The sequence below is a fragment of the Delphinus delphis genome, chromosome 11 (assembly GCF_949987515.2).
Source record: "Delphinus delphis chromosome 11, mDelDel1.2, whole genome shotgun sequence".
NCBI classification, from domain to species: domain Eukaryota; kingdom Metazoa; phylum Chordata; class Mammalia; order Artiodactyla; family Delphinidae; genus Delphinus; species Delphinus delphis.
In genome coordinates, this window is record NC_082693.1 from 4,983,437 (window position 1) to 5,011,201 (window position 27,765).

General features: G+C 54.1%; 1 protein-coding gene across 1 annotated transcript; it reads left to right on the forward strand.

Annotated features, from left to right (window-relative positions):
• CCND2 (cyclin D2) lies at positions 1-27,765 on the forward strand. The gene is made up of 5 exons (XM_060024137.1): positions 1-460; positions 2,227-2,442; positions 5,006-5,165; positions 13,591-13,739; positions 22,466-27,765. The coding sequence occupies exons 1-5, from the start codon at positions 266-268 to the stop codon at positions 22,613-22,615; spliced, it is 870 nt and encodes a 289-aa protein (XP_059880120.1). The 5' UTR covers positions 1-265; the 3' UTR covers positions 22,616-27,765.

Here is a 27,765-nt window from a genome sequence, read left to right on the forward strand (position 1 = left end):
AGCAGAGCGAGCTGGGGAGAGCAGACAAGTTTGAAGGGGAGGGCAGGCAGAGTCAGCAGCCCCCGGGGCGCTCCTCTCCCACCGCCCATCCCTTTCCCCTCTTCTTCCCCAGCTTCCCTCTCTGCCCTTCGCTATTTCCCCGAAAACCCCTTATTTAGCCAAAGGAAGGAGGTAAGGGGAATCCTCTCCCCTCCCCCCCTCCAAAAAAACCCCCCAATTTTCCAGTCCGGAGATCGCAGGGGCGCGAGTGGGCACCCAGCTGGCCATGGAGCTGCTGTGCGGAGAGGTGGACCCGGTCCGCAGGGCCGTGCCGGACGCCAACCTGCTCCACGACGACCGCGTGCTGCAGAACTTGCTGACCATCGAGGAGCGCTACCTTCCCCAGTGCTCCTACTTCAAGTGCGTGCAGAAGGACATCCAGCCCTACATGCGCAGGATGGTGGCCACCTGGATGCTGGAGGTAGGTCTGCAGGCAGGCGCACCGTCCGTCCCCGCCTGGACCCCAGACCCCACGCGGGGACCCTGAACCTGCGAGAGGGCAGCCTCCGCGCCCGCCTCCCCGCTGCTGCGCGAGAGGTTACCCCGTGCCCTCGGCGAGACGCGTGGCTTCCTTTCTGTTCCTTGCGGGGTGCAAGATTAACGGGGGGAGGGGGGAGGAGGGAGGAGGCAAATCTGGGAGCAGCGAGGCTGTCCCGGGGCGGGGGTGGGGGAGCATCCCGCGCGCGGGTGCCTGCCTGTGGCTGCCTCCTCCCCCCCCCCCACCCCGACCTGTCTTTTGCGAAGCCGAGGCTGCTTTAGGTGCCTTGAAGAAGGGAGTAGGAGCGGGAAGCCGGGACCCCAAAGTTAAAAAATCAGCCCCCCCACCAAAGGCCAGGGCAAATTCGTCCTAGCCTCGGGTACCCCCCCCCCTCGCCTGTGGTCGCGACTCCGCGTTGGCACTAAGGGGGGAGGGCGGAGGGCGGAGGGAGAAGAGAAACGGGGAATTCGGGAGCCCCGGAAGTCACACTGAAGAAACGTGTGTTTTCGGGGAACCCAAAAGAACCACTTCTTTCCCCTCGCTCCGAACCCTTGCGGAGCGAGCCGTGTGCCCACGTCTGCACGGCTCCGGACCTGCCGTGGTTTCGCCATGTTGCTTTGTAAACTCGGGGTGGAGAGGCTGGAACGCGTCGCCCGCTCCCCCTCTCACCCCACTATCCCGGCCCCCCACTTCTGATGGCGCCTTCGCCCCCGATCCCCCCCTCCCTCACGAAGGTTACTTACGTTTCGGCCTTCAGTTTCCTGGGTGCGGAGAGCTGGGTGGGGTGGGAGGGGGGAGGAGGTGTGTGCAGGGGCGATAGCGGGTCCCCCCCGAAGGAGAGGCCGGAGACCCCCGCGCCTCTCTCCGGCGGCTCCCCGTTCTCGTCTGTCCCCCAGCTCTTCGCCACCGTCCCCGGCCTCTGCCCTTGTGGGCCGCGGCCGGACACTCCCGCCGCCGCGCTCACCCCTGCAAGTTTCCCCCTCGGTATCCAAAGCCCCAGGGGTCGCGGTCCAGACCTTCCCGGCACCCCAAACCTCCGTTGCGGGTAGCCTGGGTCCTCTGTGGGGTTTTCACGGCGAAAGGTCTTGTCTGGGGTATTTCCTCGATTTTTAATTATTTTTTGAACCCGTCTCCCCTGCCCCGACTCCGGCCGCCCAGGCTGCGCGGCGCTGGCTCCCTCCGCCCTCCCCCCGCTTCCCCACCTCTCCCCACCCACCCCCCCAAATGAGGCGCCTGGGCCGCGGGGACTCCCCCCGACAATTTTTTCAATTGTCGGGAATGATAGAGCAGGGTCTGGGGGTCCGAATGAGACCAAGAACGAGACCCCCGGAGCCTCCGGAATATTTTTATTGATTTTTTGAAAAGATGACGAAATCCAAAAAAGAGAGTGAGTGAGTGCGAGCGAGCGGAGCGGTGAGCGGCCCACGGGGGCGGCGGGGCCGGAGCTGCTGCGCCCTCGGCCTCGGGGTCCTTAACCCACCTCTCCGGTGAGTTTTTAGGCTCCCGGGGAGGACCCCAGCGCGGATGGCCATTCAGATTGACCCCAATTTCCTCGCCTTCACTCTGATCGCTTATTCTACTCCCCTCCCCCTCCCCCCCGACAAATTCAATATTTTTGTCGTTTTCCTAGATTGTGCGGTTTCCCTTTTTTCCTCTTTTCCTGATATTATGGTCTCCCCCCACCCCGACCCTGTCCCCTCGTGTCATAGGTCTGTGAGGAGCAGAAGTGCGAAGAAGAGGTCTTTCCTCTGGCCATCAATTACCTGGACCGCTTCTTGGCCGGAGTCCCAACTCCGAAGACCCATCTGCAGCTTCTGGGGGCCGTGTGCATGTTCCTGGCTTCCAAGCTCAAAGAGACCATCCCGCTGACCGCTGAGAAGTTGTGCATTTACACGGACAACTCCGTCAAGCCTCAGGAGCTGCTGGTAATGACTGCCTCCTTCCCCCCTGCCTTTCTGCTGTCCCCTATCCTAATAATATACTCTGATGCCGCTGCTCCCAGAACAGATCCTTAGGACCCCAAATTACCCATCCCTGACGTTTTCACACTTCTGGGAACTCTTTAACACGACGCTCCTTGCGTTCCTACTGTGTGCGGGGCTCTGTGCGAAGTACCGAGACTCCACCCATGAATAACGTCCTCACTCAGGGAGGTTTGTGTTGGTGAGATTCATTTGCAGCCGCTTACGTATGCAGAGGAGGCATGAAGCACAGTGATAAAATATTTTAATTAAATTCCAAATTTTCAATCACGGAATTCCGAGACAGAAATCAACCTCTCACATGATTCTCAAATACACGTGTGGCGTGTCTCCTAAGAACCGGGAGTTCAAAGGTAGGTCTTAGGCACCTCTTAGAGTCTCAAGATACCCACACATAGTAGCTGTTCACTTAAATACCAGCTCATTGGCTTTTGAGCAGAGTCAAATTGGGCCCTTTGTCAGAGGGTTGGGAGGCCTGAATTCCTGTCTCCGGTGGGGCTGTTACCTCTACATAGACACGGGGTCCTGTCTGGACTCTGGTTTTCTGCCCGCAAACCTTTTTCCCACCCGATAGGACTCTTTGCCCCCGTAGCTTCATACTTAAGACGGCCATGTGGCAGCAGCGTGGCATTGGTTGGGTGGCTCCAGAGGCCCACCTTCAGTGATCTGCACAGCCTATCTCCCAACTGTTTGGAAAAGGGGCCCCCTCTTACCACCCCCCTCCCCCTCCCCCTCCCCCTCCCCGCTGGCCAGGCCTGCACTAAGTCCACAGGGCCCGGGACTGGCTGCCTGAACTGAGCTCTTTGTGAGAGGCCTTCCTCCCTGAGGCTGTGCTGCCACCTAGCGGCAGACATGTGCAAGGATGGGGAGGAATCTCCGAGAATGCAGAGGGGCATGAATGACCTCACCTTTGAACAGTTGCCAGATTTCAGCTGCTTCTGGTTTGGTCCGAGAGGCCCAGAAAGGTGCTTTCTTCTAGGAGATCTGCTTCCTTTAATAATGGTACAAGTCGAGTGGTTTATACTCACATTCCCCCGTGAGAAGGAGAGCTGAAATTTCAAGCCATCTTGGAAGACACTGACTGTTTAGTAGTCTATCTGGGTTTTCACCGCCAACCTCCCGTAAAAAAACCAAGGCAGACTTGAAGGCAGGTAAAGAGAGCATGGTTAAAATTGGGATCCAGTTATATGTCTCACGGGAGACGAGGAAAACGAATCTTCCTTTTGCTTCACTGTTTCAACATGGTGGGGGACTCGGGTATGTTTCAGAGCACCCCAATTTTTTTCCAGGGGCTTGCCAAGCTAATTTGTACTGCTGCAGACAAATCTGCCTTTTTCCAGTCTCTGTCTCTTTATCCCAGAAGTTGAGAACTGGAGGAGTCCTCCTATTTTACCAACAAGAAAGCCGAGGCCAGGGAAGGGGAGGGAGTTGGCCCAGACCACACAGCCAGCCGGTGCTGTGGGTCGCAGGCAGAATAGGGCTCTGGTGGCCGGCTTGGCAGGCGGAAGACAGTCGGTATCTTGGGGTGAATGGGGGAACGGACTAACACTGGTAAGCTGGTCGCTCATTCTGCTGATGACGATAGATCGATGGGCCTGTTTTTCCCTCTGACTGCACGTAGTTTTAAGGCTCTCTCTTTGGCTTGTTTTCCTTTGAGCACAATTCCCCCCAACGTATCCCAATAAGGGAGAGAAACAAGGTTTTTCACTAGGTGGGCTGCTGGTGAGAGGCCCACAAGAGACAGGGTTGCACAGTGCCAGCATTTGGGCTGCGGGCTTCTATGACCTTGAACAAGGACCTTCACCCTGCCCTGAATCACCTCCAGCTGCACAAGGGGGTTGCCAGTGACCATGAGGTCCTTCAGTCATGGTAACAAAGGCCGGTGAAACATTTCAGTGGAAGGGTGCCCCGTGTCTGAGTATCATTTCCCAAGATTTCTGCATTACGTGTCATGGGGGAAGTTTTAGCAGCAGAGAGAAAAATGGTACATTTTGGCACCAACTACGAGCAAGCTAATTGGTTGCCAAGGATTTGGGCCAAGAAGCCTAATTTTGAGCTTTATTCTGTGTACATCATTTTTCCACGAGGATTAAAAAGACCATTAATCTGGTGATAGATATACAATAAATTGCTACGAAAGGGCTACAATGACCTTGGTGGTATCTTACCGTAGATTCAACCTTCTGGGTGGGCGGGCAGAAGCATCCCCTGGAATGGAAGTCAGGGTCGGGTGCGGGTCGGGGAGCTGGAGAGGCAGAGAAATAGAAGAAGGTACCATCTTGGCAACAGCTACCTGGGCGCTCATTATTTTCAGTGGAGCCTGACCTTTGAAGCCTGAGAAGAGCCGTCACCCACTTCAAAGCTTTAGGGCCACTCTGATAAACGGCCCCGCCTTCCAATCTAATGAGAATCGTTCCGAAGATTGGTCTGGATGCCAAGCCCCCAGTCCCGGATGCCAGGTCAGCCTGTGGGCTTTATACTCTTCCCTTCCTCCCTCCGTCCCCAGGAGTGGGAGCTGGTGGTGCTGGGCAAGTTGAAGTGGAACCTGGCGGCCGTCACCCCCCACGACTTCATCGAGCACATCCTTCGCAAACTGCCTCAGCCCAGCGAGAAGCTGTCTCTGATCCGCAAGCACGCTCAGACCTTCATCGCTCTGTGCGCCACTGGTAGGAGCTGCTGGAGCCCGGTGGGGGCCTGGTGCTGGGGAGGGCTTTGGGGGGGGTGGATTCAAGGAGGAGGACCGCAGCCCTAACTTCCAGGGATTGGGGGGTCGAGGGGAGGGGGTCCCAAGTAATCTAGAGTCCAAGGTTTCATTCCTGGACTGTTTCTTCGTTCCTTTATCTCAGCTGGTATATTTTCTCTCTCTGCCAAGCTCATAAATGGTTTATGAGGACAGGTGTGGTGAGGGGGGAAAAAAAAACAGTGCCTGTTAAAATATTCTTTATGGTGTCTAAAGTGCTCTTTGAAGATTATATATACTGCCCTCTGGTCGTGTTTCAATCTTTCATCTTTGGAGGAAAAGGATGGCTTGGAGATAAGCCCAAGAGGAAATTTGGAGGGGGGCGGGATGCAAATATAGGTCCGAGGAACGCTGTCAAGATAAATACCGCCTGCCCTGATAAGTGGTCGGGGAGGCCAGAGGAATTCTTTGGCCGCAGGGCATTTACTGCCTTCCGGCAGCTCCTTCTGCAGGGTTCGGGTGAACATGTGGGGTTTTCAGCAAGGACTGCTTCCTGCGCCTGGGCTCTGCTGCCCTCCCTCCACGTGTTGGGGTTTTGATGGCAGCCTTTTTAACGCTGCAACCGCGTTTTTTCTTTTCACGTTAAGAGCGCTACACCCACCCCATTGATCCCGCAATGGATACATAGTCCTCGTTGGCCCGTTTGCTTTGCAATTAACTGATAAACTAAAGGCAGCGGTTTGATACCGTCTCATCACATTGAACTTTGGCCAGTTTCTGCCGTCTTCCCCCTCCCCTCATCTTTTTCCCCCCACCCCTAACGGTAGTGGCCATGGGAGAAACTCCGGACCCATCGTTGGCCAGGGTGGAGCGTCAGGAGTTCATATTTTCACAATCAGAAGTGTTAGGGAAAGAACTTGTTTGGGTGGACCTTTCCCCCCTGCCCCGGGGGAGAGGGCGGGGTTCACGGTTGCCAGGAGCATGTACTGGAATTGCAAAGGTGGGCCTGGGGCTTGACTTCTTTCAGTATCTTGTTACCTGTTAAGATGAGCACGTTATCTGCAATGTAGCGTACGTGCCCTGTTCACAGTCAAAAGGTCGGGCTTTGCTACTTCCCAGCCCGCGACCTCTCTGAACCTCAGCCTCTTCATCTGTAAAATATGCCTATTGACACATGACGCTCCTACAGCCTTTTCAGGTGGTTAGGAAAACGGACATCAGAAGAGAGGTGATGTACAAGGAGGTCCTTTGTCAACCAGGCAAGGTGTAGGCGATGTGCCCTGGTACCAAATGTGAAAATGTCTCCGATTCTGACTTTTACTGAGTGGATACAATGACTTCCCTAACCCTAACCCTGCTACCCCCATTTGAGTTTAGCAGGACGCCGTGCTCAGCCTTTGTGGGCTCAGATGCAGGGTCCAGCCCCCCCACTGTGGATCCCAGAGCAGGCTTCCCGTCCCTGAGCTTCCCAGATCCAGGCCCAGCCTCGTGGAGTGTCCGTGCCCTGTGCCCTTCCTGCAGCCCTGGGGGACCATTGTTTGCCCGTGATTCTCGCTGCCCTGCACACCGTAGCCCTTCTTCTGCTTCCTCCCCTTCTGCTGTCTGGCCTGGCCCCTAGAGGTCAGCCCCTCATTGACTTGTCATTTTGTCTCCCAGGCCCCGCTGTCCCTTCCTCTCCATTGTCATGATTCACTGTGGAGAAGGGGTCAACCAGCCCTTTTCTCTCTAGGACAGCTGACCCCTGACCCTGCGCTCCCCCATCGCCCAGCTGTCGATAGCCAGTGCTCTGCTCTGACCTTGTCTCTTGACGGACGTATCTTTTGGGGTCCATCTGCCCACTCCCCCTCGCTGATCTCTGACTCGGGTCGGGAGGGTGGGTGGAGTGACCCAGGCCAAAAGCAGATCCCCGGATTGCCTAAAGGCCCATGCTCTAAAATTGGGGATCCCGTCCGCCACTCCTGGCCTTCTTGGCCAGGTCCTTGGGGCAGCTGCCACGTTTGGGGCCCGAGGAGGGAGCCTGGGATTCAGGGGCCGGGGATAGAGGTCTGAGGGGAGGCGGGGGAAGTCGGGAAGACTGCCCTTTGAGAGAGGAGCTAGCGTGGGGCAGGGGCAGGGAAGGATGGGAATAGGAACACCTCCAGTTGGGTACTGAGCGCCACGCATGGACAGCTCAGAGCACAAGGAGGGTTTCACACGTTTCTGGGTCTAGAGGGGATGAGCCCGTCTGAGAGGCATTTCTTTCCCTGATCTGCCCTCGAGTGTGTCTGCATGGCCGAGTCACGTGGCATCCCGCTGCCTGGGGTTTTAGGGCCGTGGGCCTGACGGAGTAAAAGCCAAGGGGCCGCTTTTCTCGAGGGGACCACGATGAGATGCCTCGTTCTGGGGCCAGGGTGTGTGAGCAATGGGCGCGTGCCCGGGCCAGGCCGGCAGGTAGCCGGCACGAGTTACAGCAGCACAGGTCCTGCTCCGTTCCGCTCAGGGATCCCGGCCTTTCAGGGGCAGCCGCGACCCTGGGGCTGTGTGGTAGTTGAGGGGGAAAGCTGCTTGTGAAAGAGCTGGCGGTGGTCCCGCGGTCCGTGGAGAGTGCCTGTGTGTGAAAGGGGAAGACGCGGGCAGGGCAGGGCTGCCAGTCCTCCTTCCGGGGGCTTGAGGCTTCACATGGTGGTGAGACCGAGAGAGGTGTCCTCTTCCCTTCCCAGCCCTGAACAGCCTCTGGGGTGGAGACTTCGGCTGGTGCCGGTCGGTGGAGGCCGTGGGGTGAGGGGAGCCCTTCATATCCGCCTTCCCTAGAGCTTTGGACGCTGGGCAGCACACTGTCCTCAGCATCCCCCTGGTGCCGCTCTGATGGCAGAGCCCCGAAGTCTGCCAACGAGGAAAGAGACCATTGGGATGACTCAGGATCGCGCCGGCGTGGGGGAGATTCCTGACGCATGACATCATGCTGAACAGATGATTCCAGTTAGTTTAGAAGAGCCAGTGGCATTGAGTTTGAACTTGGCGCGGGCGGGGGTGAGGGAGGGGGTGTTTAGCCTCCCTTCCCACGGCACCCTGCATCTCCCTCTGTGCCTAGGAGCCCCCCACCCCGAGGTGCTGCCCTCAGCTATCCAGGCTGCCTGCCCAGCGGGCCTGGGCCCCAGGGATGGCGATACCCCAGAGCTTCCCCGTCCTCCTGGCTGTACCTGGACGTGTCTCGCGACGCTTCATCCCTGGTTTACAGCCAGACAGTGGTGGCCCAGAGAGGGTCCATGACTTGGCCCCTGATGCAGAAAGGGAGGTCTGCCTGGGTGGTTGGAAGGTGGAAGGAAGAGTGGAAAGCCCTTTCCATCTGCGACTCTCTGAGTTCCCTCCACCGAGGAGCGGCCACGGGGCCCCAGGGAAGTGGACTGTTGAACGGGAGTCTCAGTTCTTCCACACGGGCAGCTTGACAGGGCCCATCTCACTTCCCACCAGGCCGTAAGGTGCGTGGGGAGCAGGCTGAGGGTCCTCGTCCAGCCCCCCACCGGCTCTGGCCTTTTAAAGGCCCACCTGAGGCAGGTTGGAGGAGAGGGAGAGAAGGGCATCCCTGGTTCTCTTCCCCTCGGAGCGAGCGCCTCTCGCCCCCTAGTGGTGAACAGAAGCACAGTGGTCACGCTTGCCGGTCAAGGCCTCGGCCACCATAGTCAAAACAACGGGGATAAAGCCACCCCCAGGGCCGTGTAATCTGTGGTTTCAAACCCGCTTAGCTCAGAACGCTTCCTTCAGTGAAATCTTAACTAAGTTGATGAACTGTGGAGCAGCTCTCCTGCCCTTGTCCAGATTAAGGAGCCCAGTGGGGCCCCAGGAGGTCCTTGGGTGGTGAAGTGTCTGCAGGATCCCACAGGGGACTGGGGCCACAGACGGGAGGCGTTCCCATCTCCTGGACTCCTGAGCCAGGGTTCCTTCCTTTGGCCTTTTCTCCCGCCTCTGATGGGAAAGATGGCCGTGGATTCCCAGTGGGGCGTGGGCGGTGCCTCTGAAGAGCTCTCTACCTGCTGGTGAGTCTCAGAGAGCAACGTCCAGATGCCTCTCTCCATCTTAAGCCCAGGCCCGGCATCAGACGTTAGACAAGTCACTTAACCTCTCAAGATTTCATCGATTCACCGGTAAAAGGGAGTGTCTTGAAGCAGGTGAATTTCACCTTGTTCTTTGCTAATTCCTTGCCAAGTAAGCAAACAGTAGGAACACTGCCTGGGCTGGTCGGTGGAGAAGGTGGAGGTCAGGTCAGGGCTGCTGAGCTATGGGACCTGTTCCTTGGTTCTGGGTGACCCCAGCTGAATGAATAGTCCGACTTCTCTCTCGTTCCTTGTGTGCTTGTGCCCTCTTTCCATCCCCCTGGGAGGCCTCAGCTTCCCCCACTGCTGACAAAGCAGCAGGAGGCAGTGGGGACGCGATGAGGCCGGTTCTGCGAGAGAGAGAGAGAGAGAGAGAGAGAGAGAGAGAGAGAGAGAGAGAGAGAGAGGGAGAGAGGGAGAGGGAGAGAGAGAAAGAGCCTCAGGGCGGCCAGAGCAGAGCCCTCGTTCTCCTGGCCTTGCTGTGCAGGGCCTGCTGTTTCGCCGCATCCCTGCAGGTGCTGAACAGAATCGCCGACGGTCAGCATTGCCCACCCCGATCCCACAGCGGGCCCCTGGGGTAGGGATAGTGGGGTGATGACAGCGATGCTGCTGGTGGGTGTCATGGGTTGTTTACCGAGAACCAGGCCCTGTTCTCTTAGTTGCATCCTCAGAAGTACCCTATGAGAGTCTAATTATTATCCTCATGTGTAGGTGGAAAAATGGAGGCTCAGAGAGGTCAGGTAACTTGCCCACCTTCACGCAGCTGGTAGGTGGTAAGGTCACCAGCCTCCGTGGCCTCCACCTTCCAGTGCTTGGAGCTGCTTGGCCCAAACCCTTCCCACCCCCTTTTGGGGAATCCTCCTAAGTGTGTGTCTCGAATGCTCCTATCCTTTCTTGGAGACATTTCTTTAGAAGTCACCTAGCCATTTAGATCATATGTCCCGTGTCTTGGGGGAATCATCATGGTGCTGCCTGGAACAGGGAGGAACACGTCGTAACTCGATCAGAACGGGTCCCTGCTCAGCTAATTGCCTCTCACTCTGGGGGGCGGGTTCTTATTAAGTCACACACACTTTAGCTTTCCAGGTGGGCAGCTGAGGGTGGAGAGAGACCCTCACCCCTGAGCACACCTTCAGCACCAACATAGAGCTTGTCGGCGTTTTTTGACCAAGAGATTCAGAGATTTGGGAGAGATCGTTACTTTGTATTTTATTTTTGCAAATAGCGTTTCCCCCACTGGATGGTGGGGACATTTACATACATCTTTGTATTCTCCTGATATCCCCACGTGCATGCATGTTGATGCATTTCTATTTACGTATTTATGGACAGTTGCAATCTTGATCATAGCACGTGCTCATGAAGCCTGATTTTATTTTTGCCCCCTCCCTCAAGTAAATATCGTGAATCTATCCATCCAGTTCCGTAGCCAAAAGTTGAAGGTTTCCAGAAATGGCTGAATGGGTTGGATGGAACTTTCCACAGGTGAGTGTGGAGGTTAGTTAACAAGAGCTAGTACAAGGACACGACCCTTCAGATGTTTTATTCAGGTGTTTTTCTCTCTGCCATTTCCCCTACCAGCAGAGAGGGGGTGTCCCTGGGTGTGGTCTTGGGGCAGCCCCTGAGGCCATGCAGAACTGCTCCATGGAGAGAGATGTCTTGTGACTTTGCTGCCTGGGGGAAGCCGTGCTGTGTTCTAGTGTCTCTTCCTTATTCTTTTCCTTGAGAGTCGTTTTTACTCCAGAGCCTTAAGTAAAAAGCCAGTTAGAGCCGGAAGGCCCCGAGAAGATTAGCCAGCCTACCTTCTTCCAACTTTTTGGACCTAAACCATAAAGGAAGAAATACATTTTATAAAGCAATTCAGGATAACTGTCAGTATACGTCAAATCGATACAAATGTTTCTTAAGACAGTATTGACTCTCACTGCTTGCATTACTTCCTGATACTTTCTATGCTAACATTTTGTTCAACTCAACAACAACAAAAAATGCTGGTCACCACCTACAAACGAATTTCATGACCCTGTACTGAGTTGCAGGTGGAGGTTAGAAAAACTAGTTAGTTCGCTGCTCTAGCTCTACCCTCCCCATAGATAACTGGGACTCCAAGGGGCTGGGAGGGAGGAAGTGACTCGCCCAGGGTCCCACGGGCTGGACCTGGCTTTGTGGGAGAGTCGGGCAGTTGTCGGGGCCCTAGAGGGGGTCACTGCCCTGCTGCTCAGCAGCGCCAGCCTAGCTTCCCTGGCCCTGCCGGTGCTGCCCAGAGGCTGCCGTGTTCATGCAGCCCTTGCTCCCCAGTTCTGGGGGGCGGGGCAGGGGACAGTGTCCCTCGGCATTTTCCCACAAAACGAGAAGGGAGGTACGATCCTCTCAGCAACCCCAGGACCATCCATCCACACGCCCTGACTGCCAGGATTAATTCATTTGCTGGAAGTGGGAGTTGGGTTTGCAGGCAGCGGGATGCAAAGATAGGTGTGTGTGGGCTCTGCTTCCTGGGCTGAGGCCTGGGGCAGGGGGGCCGGGGATCCCCTCCTGCCCTGCCCTTCCCTGCCAGCTGCTCCCACCCGGGGCCTGTGTGGGCCCAGGGCCACGGGCTGGCTGCTGCCTCTGCATTGTGAATGTCCCCAGGGGGAGCTAACGAGGTTACTGGGCAGAGAAACACTCCTGTGTGACCCCATGCGAAGAGACCTACAGCAGAGCGGGAGGCAGGGAGGCTGGCTTCATCACTGTCCGGGGACAGAGAAGAGGCTCTGGACGAGTTAGAACACAGCAGGCTTTGGGTGGAATGGCGTAATATATATACATCCCTCGAGAGGTGGAGATGGTGCGTGGGCTAAGAACAGAAGACCATGGAGAAAGACAGACAGACGGCCAGGCCTGCTGTGTTCGTGGGATTCGGCCAGGAGGGGAAGGGTGTGTGCCTGGTTGAGCAACCCAGCGCAGTTTCTGAGGATGCCACTGACCTGATGTGGACAGTGGGGTCACTGATAGAAGTGCGTCCTTGGACTATGTTGATAGAATAGCAAGAGGGGGAGATAGTAGGTTGAACTGTTTCTGTAGGTTAAACGCGGTGCTTATGCTGGGAATGGAAGTGTGACCCACGTCTTCCCTCTACAGCGATCCCCCTCCCTCCAACTTTCCACTTCTACATGCAGTGAATTCACTGCGATGATGGCAAAACTGGAGAGAACCCTTTGTGGAAGATGCTCTCCACTCCGGGGCTGCGGTCAGGATCAGGGACAAAGCTCTCGCCTCTTTCACCTATCAGCACAGGACAGGGGGAGGGCAGTGGAGACTCAGGCAGCTTGGTTTCTCATCCACGACGTTAAGGTACTGATTGTACCCAGCTTCCGTGGCTGACGGCTGTATCACACAGGCTGCAATGAGTCAGGTCCTGGCCGTGTCGGCAGGTGGGAGCCCTTAGCAGCAGGAGCAGGGCTAAGGGGTGTGTATCCTTACCTCCCTGCCACGGACAGCGGTGGCCGATTTGGTTGCCGGCCCTTCTGGGGGACACCCCCCCGCCCCAGAAGAAACTGGTGTTTGGGCTCCCAGGCTGGTACATAAAAGCATCCTCTGTAGTTGCTCTTGGAGAAATGGAAGATGAGGGGGTTCGAGCCCATCCAATGTATCATCGTTTTTCCACTCGTCTCTAGCAAACCACTCTTTTTTTTCCTCAGCAAGAAAATGGGATCTTCAGCCCTCAAAGCCATAAAATCTAAAGCAAGTCCTTCCTCTGATTAGGACGGCTAATAGTGGGAGTGTGATTGGCTTCCTGTCCTCTCTTCTAACGTTCTGAGGGCCCTTGACGCTGGGTAGAAGTGGGGAATTGTGTGAAACTTGCCCCCCAGCACCCGCCCCCCATGGCTGCTTCTCCCACTTTTCTTGCATGGCCCATGGGATCTTAGTTCCCCAACCAGGGATCGAACCCGGGCCCCCTGCAGTGGAAGCATGGAGTCTTAACCACTGGACCACCAGGGAAGTCCCGTCCTTTTCTTTTTTTTTCAATCAAATCATCTCTTTTGTTCTGAGCCGTCTCAGTCCTTGATGCCTGTCCAGAGAGCGTGGCAGAGTCACGTCAGGGCTGTCGTCCTTCCTAAGATTCACCTGCTCGTACTTCCCCCTCCTTCGAACGTGTGGAGCCCTTGGCTCGTGTCGCTTGTGTGGCACGTGGGTTATCTTGTCTGTACTGGTCTCAGACCTCCCTGTTCTACTCGGTCTCCTCCTTTTAAATCTGGAACCGCCACGGTCACGGGCAAATAAATGAAGGGCATCTCGTGAAGGAAAGACTTAGGAGAGGGTGCGTCCGCGGGGGTCCTGACCTTCCGCCTCTCGTCCTCTCAGACTTCAAGTTCGCCATGTACCCGCCGTCGATGATCGCAACTGGAAGCGTGGGAGCCGCCATCTGCGGGCTCCAGCAGGACGAGGATGTGAGCTCGCTCACGGGCGACGCCCTGGTGGACCTTCTGGCCAAGATCACCAACACCGACGTGGTAGGTGGCCCCCGTCCATCCCCTTGGCTGTGACCAGACCTCTCTTTCCTCAGCTCGGGGAGAGAGACAGTTGGTTCAGTGAGGAGGTGGCCGAGGTTCTTTGTCTGTTGGTTTCTGTTTTCTGAGATCGGCACCCGCGGTCATACAGAATTCAGCAGGTGAGGCCCCACATGCCATCAAACAGAGAAAAGAGCTTCGCAAGCAGAGACGAGGGGGGAGGGAGGGCTGCTGACCAGTTTCCTGTGTGGCCCGGGCTTCCCCATGGGTCTGACTTGTCGCCTGTTGCCTGTTTCCATTTATGTACAATCCGCGGCCTCTCCTCCGGCGTGGAGCCTTCTCGCCTGCTCACGGGCGCTGAGGCTGGCAGGCAGGGCCCGAGCGAGCCCCTCCTGCACCTCAGGGCTTGGGAGACGGAGGGGCCCCCCGCCGTCAGGAGGCGTCCACCTCCACAGACCTCTCCACCCCGCCTGCCTCTCACTTCCCTTTAGTTCAACGTGATGACGGATTAAAAAGCGCTTTAAGAAGAGTTAAGTGCCGTACAAATGCAAGGAACTATTATTAGCTATAGATTTTTCCATTCTGGGTGCCCTGTGGACAGGACAGTGCAGAGGCTGGAACTCTGGTTGCCAGCATTTGGAGCTCCTTAGAAGAAGAGAGGTTTGGGGGACAGCCCAGGGGCCAGGGAGGCTCTGATTCAGCTAGCTGGAAATCGTGGTCCTGAGAAGGTTGATTCTGCGAGGTCAGAGAGGGGGAGAAGCCGGGGTCACCGGCCTGGGACCAGAACCTGGGGGCTCTGACGCCCAGCCTGGGAACCCTGCATTCCTCCCTCGCCGCAGCTCCTGGGATCTTTTTGTTTGAAAAAGGCCTTTGGTTTAAAGCCACTCGAGAGAGGGGTGTCAGCTCTGAGGCCCCTCTCAAGTCACCATGGAGAGACTCAAGAATGCAGGGGAACTTTGTGATGACCCCCTCTAGATGGTCAGGGGGATTCTGAATGCCCTGCTGTGGGCATATATTGACTTATAAGGGATAATGTGGTTTACAGGCCTGGGGCCAGTGCCCCCACCAGGGATGCTGGGCAAAAGGGTAGATGTCAGCACGCCTAAGACTGCAGTTGGCTGGCCTCCCCGCCGACCCCCCCCAGATTTTGCCTCGGCCTTCATTACCATCTCAAGGACGTGGCACAGGGAGGGGTTCTCCTCTGAAACAGTTCTTAGAGATGCTTTTCAAACGCTGGCTGCAAACAGGCTTCCGAAGCGTGGTTTCCAAAATGTAGATGGAAAAGACCCTCCAGTGCAGCTTCCTGGGAAGAATGCTCTTCGAATCCTCTAGAGGCAAATCTTGGACGGAACTTAGCATTTATAGAAATGATATGCTTCCCTCCTTTTCTGAATATCTTCTATTGAGGCTGCCTTGCCAAAAGGACTCCCAACCCGCTGAAGACCAGCCCCTCCTCGACCCCCGGGGACAAAAATGTCAGTGACAAGTGTTTGATTCCCCCCACCCCACCCCCCGCCAGCATAGTAACCTCCTTCGGATATTTCTAGATGTGCCCTGATGGGCCGATTGTCCCACGGGGTCTCCAGCTCTCTCCCGCATCTCTCTGTCACCCGTTACTGTAGGCTTCAGATGGACAGAGGTCGCTCCTGGGGTGCCAGGGGAGCTCGTGGGCTGTGCCTTGCTTTTCAAGTCCGCAAACTAGTCTCTCGTTTCATATGGGAGACGCTGCTTGCCCCTGTCAGATACTATGTAGCCAGGCCATCCTGGTCGCTGTCAGACTGGGTCAACTAGACGCAAAGCTGGTTTAGAGGTTCCTTCTAAAAGTCGCCAGCTGTTGGACGTGCACACATCTGCCTCGTTCTCACCAGTCGGCCCCGGGTTAAACATTTTAATGTGAAAAACCAAGCATGCATGTACCCGTTTCAGAGAACAGTTGGAGAGCTCAGGAAGTTCCCAGCTTACCTCGGGTCCCCAGAGCCGCATCCCACTCTCCCTGGGGACGTCCTCGGTGCCTCAGCTATTGTGTGTGCCGGACGTCGGGCGCTAAGTCCTCCCACCCATCAGCCTGTGTTCTCCGGAGAGCTCTCGGGCAGGCTGTCACCTTGTGAGCAAGGCCCACGAACAAGCGAGGCACAGACAGCGTGGAAGAAGGTGGGGGGTGGGCGGCACACGGAAAATAAAAGATGAGGTTCCTGTCACCAAGGAACGTAGCGATTGTATGGCGAATCCACGGTAAAGCACGTAAAACCCCAGCAAATGAAGATCAAATGAGTGGATGCTAAGCGGGTGTTTGGAACTAGACGTGCAGTAGGAAATCAGCCCTCGGGAAGGAGCTCTCCGGGCCTAACGTAAAATGCAGAGTAGAAGCCATCACTTGGTGGTTGAAAATGGCCTTGGGATGGAGAAAGAAACTGTGGTATGTGCATGCCATGGGACATTATTCAACCTTAAAAAGAAATGAGATTCCGATACATGCTACACTGTGAATGAGCCTTGGACGTGTTCAGTGAAATAAGCCAGACACAGACAAATATCGTGGGATGCCGCTTACATGAGGTCCCGAGGCCCCTAGACGTCGTCAAATCCATAGAGACAGAAAGTGAAATAGAGGTTCCCAGGGCCCAGCGGGTGGGGGAGTGATTGTGTAATGGGGATGGAGTTTCCGTTTGGGAAGAAAAGTCCTGGAGAGGGTGGTGGTCTCACGACACAGTGAATGTACTCAGAGCTGACGCTGTACACTTAAAACTGATGAAGACGCTCAGGGCTGGGTGGCGTATATATTGCTACAACAAAAAGTTGTAGATACCCACATAGACGTAAAATGTCCTTGGGCCACACTGAAGTGCCCAGGGGTTTGCGTTGAGCCCCCCTCCCACAGGGAAGCCCAGTGCCCAGACCACCTTCTGCCCTATGGGCCCTGGTGCACGGGCAGATGAGAATCGGGACGTGCCGGCCTTTGACCCCAGAGTCCCTACAGTTGTGTGCTAGCCCTGTGCCCCTTGCCCCTTGCCCCTCGCACCTAGAGACCTGGGCCAGCTGACGGTGTCCTTTTTCCGTCGATTGTCAGAGATATGACTGTAGAAAGAGGATCCCCTCTTTCTCCCTGAAACAGCCAGAGCCATCTCTCTGGCTCTCTGGCTCTCTGGCCGGCGGCAGGGAGCTTTGATAGGAGGGACCCACGCGGCCCTGAGAAAGCTGCTCTCTGTTGTTCGCTCTGGTTGTCAAAATAAACCGGAACGCTTCATTCCAAAGAGAAAGCTGAGTGAGAAGCCTGACAGTTTTACAGGGAATAGTCTCAGAGGGTGGTGTATTTTAAGTACTCTTTCCTTCTACTCCTAAGTGTTGCTAAAAACAGACACCAGCCAGAGAGGCCATTCTGGCTTTGGGGGAACGTCTACCGGGGCTTCCGTTGCCAAGGGTCCGCTTGCGAAGGGGGGGACCGACTGGGCCACTTCCCTGGCAGAATCGGGGTTCCTCTTCCGTCCCCTCGGCATCCTGCTAGAGCTTGGTGCCAGCCTTTATCTCCCTGTTCACTTGTATATAGACTCTTTTGAACGAGGCCCAACTTTGACTCAGCCTTTTCTCCAGATCCCCTGGCAGAGTCATTGGGGAATGATGGAGGGAGGGCGGGGGAGGAAGGAAGGGGGACAAAGGCTGGGCAGGTGGGTTTCAAGTGTGTTTCTAGTGCTTTGGTCTCCCCAGGTCTTTTGGAAAAGCTAGATAGGTCTTAACATTAACAATATGTCAGGGTCCCCTGAGTTTTACCTGACTTTATCTTAGAGCAAGTCACTTTGTTTTCACGTGACACCATTTTCCTAAGTCACTAATGAACAAGTAGAATTGGGGCTCACGGGCCATGAAGATGGGAAGTTACTGGAAGGTATTTAACAGGACAGGTATAGATGGGAGTCGTCCTGTCATTACATGTATCCTTTTCTACCTAGATTACACCAAAACTGTCTGTTGCCTTCTTTTTTCTTTTTTTTAAAGCCCTTATTGAATTTGTTACAATATTGCTTCTGTTTTATGTCTTGGTTTTGGGGCCAGGAGGCCTGTGGGATCTTACCTCCCTGACGAGGGATCGAACCCACATCCCCTGCATTGGAAGGCTAAGTCTTAACCACTGGACCGCCAGGGAAGTCCCTTGAATTCTTAACTATTGCCCAGGAAGATTCCAGGCCATCCCTCCCCTAGGGTCATCCGCAGCGCCAGGGAAGACTCGATAGTGACTGCATGTCAGAACCCCAGGGTCCCCACCCTTGCCTTGGTCCCCGGAGCCCTCACAGCACACCTTCTCCTGAAGGCCCCCGTGTCCCCGAGACTGTCCTTTGTGCCCCGAACAGGGCCTGTGGTCAGAAGCCCGCAGGAGAGTCGCTGGACGGGAAGCCGGGGGCGGGACGGCAGAGGAAACAGAAACGGAGGCCGATGCTTCCCGCCCCTGCTTGAGCTCGAGTTTTGTCGCGGGCCTCATTTGGTATTCAAGGAAATAAGCCCAACAGGCTGTGAAGAAAGGAAGAATGAGATAGTTTCCTAAGTTGTCTGTGCCTGAGTTGGCCGCGGGTCTGGGGCTCATTCAGCCCTTTGTGCCCCTGTTGAGTGCAGTGCGTGTGTGGTGACAATGCTGTGATGCAGTGACACTGGAGGCTGATGGTAGCAGTTCCGCAGCCCATTCAGAGGGCCGAGGAGGGTGCGGGGCGCGGGGCTGGAGCCAGCACGCGGAGGAAGTCGGGCCGGGGAAGGAGCCGGGCATCACAAATGCCGCTGTCAGGGCTGCGGGCCGGGGGTGGGCGGGGGAGGGGCCGAGCATCCTCGGGCTGGAGGCCTGTCCGACCCCCAGCACTGGAGTGCCACCTGTCCAGGCTGACAGACGAGCATTATGGCTCTCCCTCTAAGCAGCTTAATTTGGGGCATGTCGGCACAATGGCTGGTGCTTCTGGAGGCTGCGGAGAAGCAGAGGGCCCGGAGCCCCGGCGCTTGCCGTGCGCGCAGCATCTTTTCATCGCAGGCGCTGTCGGGGGTTTTCCAGGCCACTTGGGCTGTGTCTCCCTTTCTCGGAGATTCTCTGCTCTGTCTTTCCTTAGAGCCCGGAAGAGGCGGAGAGGCGCACAGGGAAGACAGTTCTGGAATTGGAGTCTCGCCCTTTGAAGGCCAGGGATCGTTTTTAACTAGGTGTGATTGGGGGAGGAGCCAGCTTCGGGTCGGCTCCCTAGCTGTGAAGTGGGCGCAGCTGGCTGTTGGATCTCCAAAAGCCCCCCAGAGCCCCCAGTTCTCAGATCCTGTAAGGGTCTGTGTGTGTCGCCTTAGAACTCCGCCCGTGGACACATGGCCATCACTCTCTCCAGCTTCGCTTTGGGTTCCCTTCAGGCTCTGCAACTTGTCCCCCCTTCTGTTTCCTTCTCTGGGCTTGGCCTCCTCCCTTCCTCCAGATCACCCCTCCCACCCCAGTCCCCCCGGCGCTCTCCTACCCACTCGGGAGACTGGGAGCCCCTCCGGCAAGACCGGGGCCGGGTGGACTGGGTGGAGGGGCGTGTCTGCTGAGGTAGGGGCACCAGCCCGCCCTCCCTCGGACCTCACTTTCCACCAGCTCACAGGAAATCCACACGCTCTTGGGACGCCCAAGAAGGACTCCTGCAATCCTAAAGGAAGGTTTAAAATGCAGGGAGTGAGCTCTGTTTCCAGGAAGAGGGATGCCGATTTCCTTCCTGCCACTGTCAGAGTAGAACGTGCAACATCCTTTATGCAAGACAAGCTCTTGCCCTTAAGTAGGTTTTCATCTAGCCGAGAGCGAGAGGTCCTCGCAGTTGAAACTCAGATTAGGACAGCCAAGTCATGAAGCAGTGGAACCAGGGGAGGGTTAGACGGAGACCCCAGAGCGCTTTCCAGCAATGAGGGACACCATTGGTCCACCGAGAGCTTTAGCGTCCTGCTGTCACAGCTGAGCCTATGGGCTTCAGGGTCCCTCGTTTCTGGGGGAACTGCTATAGTCGTCCCTTTTCCCTTGGAGTAAGAGATATCAAAGAGGAAGAGCTGGCCATAATCAGGAATGATTTAGATTGAAATTCAAGTGGGACTGGAAAAATCAAGAAAGGACAGTTTGTGTTTAATGTGAACTCTTTCTTCATTTTATTCGGGAAAGCTGTTTTTGGCTGGAAGTTACATAAATATGACATTCGACGCCTGTGTTCTCTTGAAGTCCCGTAGAAGTCACTGCCCAGTGTGCCAGCCCTCCCTGTAGGCCTTTCTCAGAACTGTTCCTTTAGGGTCTAAGGCTGCTGGGAGGGAAATCTAAATACCGGGAACAGTAGGAACATGGGTGACCCAAAGGGAGACTGCCCGTGGCCCCGAATCAAATTCTTTAGCTCTCCAGAGCCCGATCTCCCTGTTTGGAGGACCATCCATTCCGGCTGCTGGTGTGGCTAAGGCAGTGATGGTCACGGCATCCTGAGTTTGTCGTATTATTGGGGTGGCAGATGTGCTGACCCAGAAATAGAGCCTTGGGGAAGGAAAGTCGGACAGGATTGGCCAGGAGCTTCCTCAGGGACAAGCCAGAGGAGTTTTGACTCTCGCCAGTTTTTACGTTGTAAACCTTGTTCTTTAAGATTAATTGTTTGAGATCATAAGGCTTTCGGGTCCTCTAGTGCCTTCCGCTGAAATGCAGGTGCCCTTAGAAGCATCCTGCCTTTAGCCTTCACCACCGAGCACCTTCGTGAGTGGTGAGTGACCAGAAGCACGGCCACTGCAGGACGGGCCTTGGAGGAGGAGTGCTGGACGGGCAGAGCAGGCAGTGGGCGAGGCCCGTCAGCTTCTAATTCACCAGTTAGGGGGTCAGGCAGGTTAGAGGACATGACCAGGCGAGGCCACAGGCCAGTCTGAGAAACGTTGTTGGGTCCTCAGTGGCCAGTCCCTGGCTCTTTCTCATTGGGGACGGAGAGCTCTGGGCCGGGGTACGTCTGCCCTGCCGGACGCTCCATCCACTGTGCCCGCTGCACTGCCCGCCTCACCTGTCCTGAGCAAATGCTCGTTCGTACCTCGTTTCAAAGAAATCTCAGGAATTCTTTCACAGTCCAGGATGGACTTCTTTCTGTTCGTAATAAATGATTGTTGTGTGTTGAACTTAGCACTTTGTCCAAATGATCGCAGTTGGTCCTCCGTCTGTGAGCGTTTCCTGAGCCTTATTTTACAAGTGGGGAAACTGAGGTCAGAGAAGGAAGATAACTTAGCGGCTGCCTGCAAGTCTGGTGGGGCGACAGCAAATACCCCTGCCTTCTAGTCACTCTTAGTTCATTGCAGGTGAAATTTCATCTCTGCCCTTAGTGCTCGGTCTGCCATTGCTCCCGATCTTGAATTTCATACAAAGCTGAAATGGATGAGAGATGAGAAAGGAATGGAAACGGTGTTCCTGAGAACCCCAACTTTATTTTTAGATCTTGGGAAAATAGAGATAACGCTTTGGTGCTCGGCAGACAGTAACCGCTGGGTAGTTGCACGGTGAAACAAGCACAAGGGAAACGTACATTAAACTGTGGAAAGACCCAGGCAGAGTGGATTTAACCTATTCCATGTGTCTGTGCTGCTCACGAGGGCACAGGAAAGCAGGCTTGCCAAGGAGAGATGTTGGGAAATAGCTCCTAAGAGCAATTTCTTCAGCTCACCTCCCACTTGCTACTACCAACCACCATCCCTCCCTAGTGACACCCACGAATTGCCGCTGTGTCCCACGCCACCCAGCTAACAGAAACATCTGCCTGAGATCAACACATGGTGCATCTTCCCTACCAAATATAGACTAATATCAAAGCAATGCTGCAGGGATTTTTTTGCCTATTCCCAAATTAGACGGCTCAAGTGTCCAGAATTTTGAAAACATTTCTGTGTTGTATTTTTATGAGAGTTAAGGGAGCGGTAAATAAGCGAAAAACAGATTGCTTGTTTTTAAGCGGTTCCGCAGTCGCTGTGAGGATCAGTGTAGTTCAGTCCATTCTCTTATCTATCCCTTGGGTGGTCTAGTGTGGTCACACTGTCTGTACGGCTGGCCTTCCCCTTTTCCTTCTCACCTCCCGGTGTCCCCAAGCGGGAAGCATCTCCTTGGCCCTTGGATTACCAGGCACCGTGTGGCCACAAACAGCTGCTCATCTTGGCCAGTGGTGCCCAGGTCCTGTGCATACACTTCACCTGGGCTTCTGCTAAAATGCAGATTCTGATCTGACTGGTCTGGAGAGGAATGAGGTTCTGCATTTCTTTTTTCTTTCTTTAATTAATTAATTAGGCTGCATCGGGTCTTAGTCGTGGCCCTCGGGATCTTTCATCGCAGCACACAGGCTTGTCTCTGGTTTTGGCGTGTGGGCTCCGGAGCACGGGCTCAGTAGTTGCGGCACCGTGGGCTTAGCTGCCCCGCGGCCTGTGGGATCTTAGTTCCCCGACCAGGGCTCAAACCCGCGTCCCCTGCATTGGAAGGTGGATGCTTAACCACTGGACCACCAGGGAAGTCCTAGGTTCTGCATTTCTAACAAGCTCCCGGATGGTGCTGATGCTGCTGGCCCGTGGACCCCACTTGGAGTGGTGAGGTTCCGGCACCGGAAGGATGCATCTCCTGTACATTTCAGCTTTCTTTCTGCTGGAAAGCGAGCGCAGACTCAGGCGGGGCTTGAATCATGTGTGTTCTCTTCGTCAGTTGCTCTGCGTACTGTTGCCTTTGCTAACAGCTCTGGTCTGGACCGTTCTTCCTCTAGGATTGCCTCAAAGCCTGCCAGGAGCAGATTGAGGTGGTGCTGCTAAACAGCCTGCAGCAGTACCGTCAGGACCAGGGCGACGGATCCAAGTCGGAGGACGAGCTGGACCAAGCCAGCACCCCTACAGACGTGCGGGATATTGACCTGTGAGGATGTCGGGCAGGCCGAATGGGAGAGAAGCGTCCAATCTGCTCTCTCCTTCTCTCTGGTTGTGTTTTGTTCTCTTAATGTTTTAGGATGAAACTTAAAAAAAAAAAAAAAAACCTGCCCCCACCTAGATCATATTGAAAGATCTTTTAGAAGTGAGAGATAAAGGTCCTATAAACACGGAATCAGTAACAGCATCTGGTGCCTATTTGAAGTACAACAGAAGGGAATCCCGTATATATGCGAACAGTTATTATTGTTTGATGATGTTAAAAGTCATAGTAAAATGCTTACAGGAAAACCTGCAGAGTAGCTAGCGAAAATGTATGCCTGCACTATGGGAACAAATTAGAGACTTTTTTTTTTCCTGTTATGAACTAGCATGTATGTACCCCTGGTAGGATACTTTCGAGGAATTGCAGATGCCACTTATGGCAGGATTAGATTGCAAAGCAATGAACTCGAGAAGGAGTTAGAAATAAGGAGGGACAGGATGGGGAGGGAGTTACAAAATAATCTCAGTGCGATCGAACCGTTTTGGATGGAGAAGCGCCCTTCCTCCCGACCACCTGTTTGTTACTAAGTCAGGAGCGTTGCTGGGCCTCTCGTGACAGCTCTCGCTGTCTACAGTAGCTGCTACCTAAAAGAGGTGATGTTTGCCCGTTGGACACAGGTGATTGGATCCTGGGGTTTCACGTTTTTCGACATCTTGCTTCTTCTTCCAAACACGGTTCGTTGCAGACACCACCCAATTTTTATCGAAAAGGGGCAATCTAGCTACGGGCCATCCCCAAAACTCCTATGAGATGGAGGCAGATGGAGCCCGAGGGTGGGATCTGGAATGGAAACTTTTCTCCTGATGTGTTCAAGAGAGTAATGTGACCTTGGCATCCCTCATTAGGAAACAAACGAATTCTTTGGTGCTGATTGGCGTGTCTGGTCCACAGGTGAGCGTTTTGGTATAAACCATTCCATTCGAAAAGCACTTTGAAAAATTGTTCCCGAGGGATAGATGGGATGGTTTATGCAAATCATGCAGAGTAGATGCCTCCCTTCTCCTCCTGTGCCCCCTCCCCTCCTGCCCCCAGTTGGGTTGCTGTCCTGTATCTGACACTCTCTGGCATCCCCACCGGAACTCAAGACACACCCTCTTCCGCTGAAATCCCCATCACAACATTCCTAAAAACAAAGCTCTGTTACCATTTTGGTGGCACAGAAGGATCTTAATTCCCACCTCTATACTCCTCCTTTGGACATGGAAAAAAGCGTTATTGCTGGTGCAAAGACAGACAGCGGGTCATCAGTGTGGCATTTCGTTCCCGTTTCCGTTTTTTTGTTGATTTCATTGCAAGGTTGCATTCAGCGTACTTGAATTTTTTTTCCTCTCCACGTCTTAGAGGCATTCAGTTAGCAGAGAGGTTGAAGCACCAACTTTTTTTTTTTTTGCACAATTATAATTGACAGGTAATGAAGCTATTAAAATATTTGCCTTTTTAAGTAAAAATAAAAAAAAAGATCAGAACAGGGCTACTCTGAAGAATTGTTTTATACACAGATTCTGCCTTGTTTCGTAGTATAAGGGTTTAAGATGGAGAAAAATCTAAGGGTCTCTTATTTTTCATTTTATTATGTTCAGTTTTTTATTATTTTTTTTTTTGCGCTGCTAAGAAGCTGAGATCATTCATTGTTATCCACGTTAACAGTACCTATAGCTGTAATGTTTCACCGAGTGTGCTGCTATCTTTTAAACAATTTTATAATATATTATTTTCCCGCTTAAATTTCCAAGTCCTGAAGTAGATGGTTGAGATAGGAGTTCTTCGTACTGGAAAAGCCCTTCCATACATAGTTTGTTTTCTTCTGGTAGCGTATTCATGGATTTTTTTTTTTTTTTTTCCTCTCTGGTCACATCCTTCAAAGACAGAGTATTCTTTACCTCAGGTGTACTGGACAAAATCAATAGCTACAAAAGAAAATGGTTCACATTTTTGTTCTCATAATACCTCACAACCGGACAGTTTCTGCTTGGGAGCCCATTAGTCAGGGAAGGCAGAAGGCGGGGAGGAGGCTGTGCGGCCCCTCCCAGGTGGCAGGTGGAGGATTTGGCCCCAGGGTGTCTCACGCCCAGGGACCTCTTCCGTGGTGAAGGTCATCAGGCTTCCATTCTGACTCTGGTATCCTCATCATGATGGAAAAAATGCAATTGAACCAAGGGATTTCCCCTCCCCCGCAAGGCTGACACTCAGCACAGAGGTTGATGCAGTGGAGTAGGTACCACGTGGGTACCAGCGATCAGGACACAGACTAGAGAATTCCAGCAGGCTATCTGGAGAGTCTCATCTTGCAGGCCTTTCTAAAGCAGGGCTCTCATCTGCTTTGGGTCCTTTCATCTGGAACGTTTCCCCTCTCCCTGGCCCCTTCCCGGATACGGGCAGCCCCCGTTCAGGATGATCTCGGAGGGTTTCCTAGGTCTGAACCTGCAGCAGGTAGGGTTGCCACGGCAACTGCTCCCACCTGTCCGGCCTGCGGCAGGCAAGCGCAGCCAGGTCCTTGCTAAGTGGCACTAAATGGTTTTCAGGTTTTAGATCGTGCGTTGAATTGGCATGGTTGGAAAGATGGGTCAGATGAGTATTGGATTGGTGGTCGAAGGGAGGTAGGGAGGCTGCTTCTCTGCAGAGATATGCAGCCCCAGGTGCGTCAGTCTCCCTTGAAGTGTGTGAGAAGGGTTCGGGACTTGGTGAGTTACATGACCCTGACATTCTAGGGATTCCTGGTGGGCCAGTGGGTGCTGTATCCTGAGGTTCTGGAGAGGAAGGCTGAGCAGCCTGTTTTATCGGGAGCACACTTTGCACAGGCCACTCTTCTAGGCCCTGAGGGGTTCCACAGGATGGAGGAATGCATGGACCCTAGAGTTCTTGGGGGTCTTGGAACCTAAAGAGAAAGCCAGGTACAGATCCCTTGAACAGTGACCAGCCGCTAAGCTCAAAGGGAAGCAGCAAATGAGAGAACCTGACAAATAAGGAAACAGGCCAACAGACTCCCCCAGAGTCCTTCACTTTCCACTTTCCCTGGAGCCCCCAGGGGGCCGCTGGGGCCTTCTGGTTTTTTCTTCTTCCCAGCCCTGGAGCCCCCAGGGGGCCACTGGGGCCTTCCGGCTTTGTCTCCTTCCCATCCTCAGGGCCTAGTGTGATGGGAGGTGTAGGGTTGCTGGTGAGGAGCGCGCCAGGTAGTTTAGCTTTTCTGCCTGCTCTCTCCTTAACACAGAAGAAGGGATCCCGGCTTTGCTGAACTGGCTTATACCCGCTCCCTGGATTGGTTTCCTCGGTAGGAGTTTTTGTCCCAGAGGAGTTCACTTCTCCCCATGCATTTTTTTTCTCTTTCCTCCCGCTAAGAGGGTTCCAAACCTATTCTGGTCTTTTTCTACCTTGTTGTCTTTCTCTCTCTTCTTTACTTCCTCCTCTGTATGGTTTTTTTTTGGTGGTTTTTTTTGGTTGTTTGTTCGTTTATGTTTTTCTCCATCAGTGGGAGCTAAGTTGTTCCCCTCACCTGCCAAATTTTGGCCAAATCCTACGGGGGAAAATCCTTGTATGCCAAAAATATATGCTAAGCATAATTCAGTTCCATGCGGGTTCATGACAGCCGAGAAGCCTGCAGGCGGGGGCAGGGCACCGATGCCTCAGCAGAACGCCCCCCCCCCAGGCTGAGAGAAGGGGCTTCTGTCCGGGGAGGCTGTCCTCTGGAACTGCCCCACCCCACTGAGCAGCCCACTGCGTCCCCCAGCCGGGTCCCTGTTGGGGCGTGTGCTGCAGCGGAGGCCCGGTTCGGCCTCCTTCAGCATCCGAGTCGGGCACGCGTGGCTCCGAGGGGACGCCACCTCGGCTGCGGGCATCGGGGGCTTCCCTTGCGAAGGGGCTGCGGACGGTAGCAGGATTGGATGACTTTCTCGAAGAGGGCAGGGGCATTTTCCCTCCACGGGCCACAGGGGTCAGGGCTGGGAGAAGAAATAGACTCGCACCTTATCTCATGTAAATAATTTTCTAGCTCAAGAAGAGAATATTGGTAGAGTGGAAATGGGAAGTAAGAATGGGGGGGAAATCTGAGTAAGCCAGCTGGCTTCTAAGCCAAAAGGATTCCTCTTTGTTTATCTTTGAGACAGTCCGACCCTGAGAATAGCTTTAAAAGGGAAATTACTGCTGAGATGGTAAAGTCCCCTTCAGCCAGCAGACACTCTGTAGCTTCGGGGCAGTTCCTGTCACCCGTTGGTACAAAATCGGGCCGGGAGATTCGAGAGGACGTGTATGGCTTCCTCATCCCACTTGGCTTTTCATGATTCTGGATTCTCAATGACCCAGAACCGTCACTTCAGCCAGGACCACCGTTCTGTATCCGTGTGTCTCTGCTTTTAGACTTGGCTGGGCTGTCAGACCCGATGCCTGGCTTAGGTTTCCAGAAGCCATCGGCAAACATACACACGCATGCTGGAGCTGCCGCATTTATCCCTTCGCCTGCAGCCTACTTTGGGGAAAAAAGTGCCTTACTGACTGTAGCCATTACAGTAGCCAGTGTATTTTGACAGGTGCCTATCCTTTAAAAAAAAAAAAAAGTTCTCGTGGTTTCTTTTGTTTTCTTTTTTCAATTGGTTGTATTTCTTACTGCTGGCCAGCTCTGAAGTCCCCGGCAGATCACCAGGCCATTGGATTTTTTCCATTATGTTCATTACCATGTACCTCAGATCTCTCTCTCTCTCTCTCTCTCAGTTACAGTTTCTCGTCTTGGACTTTCTTTTATTATTATTATAATTTTTTTTTTTGCTTTAAAATGAGTGTGATGCCGTATCCCGTCAGTTTTATTCTCTCACCATGTACTCTGTAAGAGGTGTGGGTGTTTATTTGGTCGGCATGCGAGCAAGTGCTGAAGTAGCATGATCAGTATACACGGAAGGTTTTTAGGAAGTATGGGAGAAAAATGTTGTATTGGCCATGATGGTGACATGGTATAGTCAAGCTGCCTTTTCAGAGGTCCTATCTGTTCAGTGTTAAGTGATTTTTAAAAATAATAACCTGTTTTTCTGACTAGCTTAAAGATGGATTTGAAAATGGTTTTGGATGCAATTAGGTTATGCTATTTGGACAATAAACTCACCTTGACCTAAA

What these genes read in the sequence shown, in the direction of transcription:
- CCND2 (XM_060024137.1), top strand. Translation starts at nt 266, where the DNA reads ATGGAGCTGCTGTGCGGAGAGGTGGACCCGGTCCGCAGGGCCGTGCCG. An exon ending in TCAAGCCTCAGGAGCTGCTG is followed by an intron (nt 2,443 to 5,005) that starts GTAATGACTGCC and finishes CTCCGTCCCCAG; the next exon opens with GAGTGGGAGCTGGTGGTGCT. An exon ending in AGATCACCAACACCGACGTG is followed by an intron (nt 13,740 to 22,465) that starts GTAGGTGGCCCC and finishes TTCTTCCTCTAG; the next exon opens with GATTGCCTCAAAGCCTGCCA.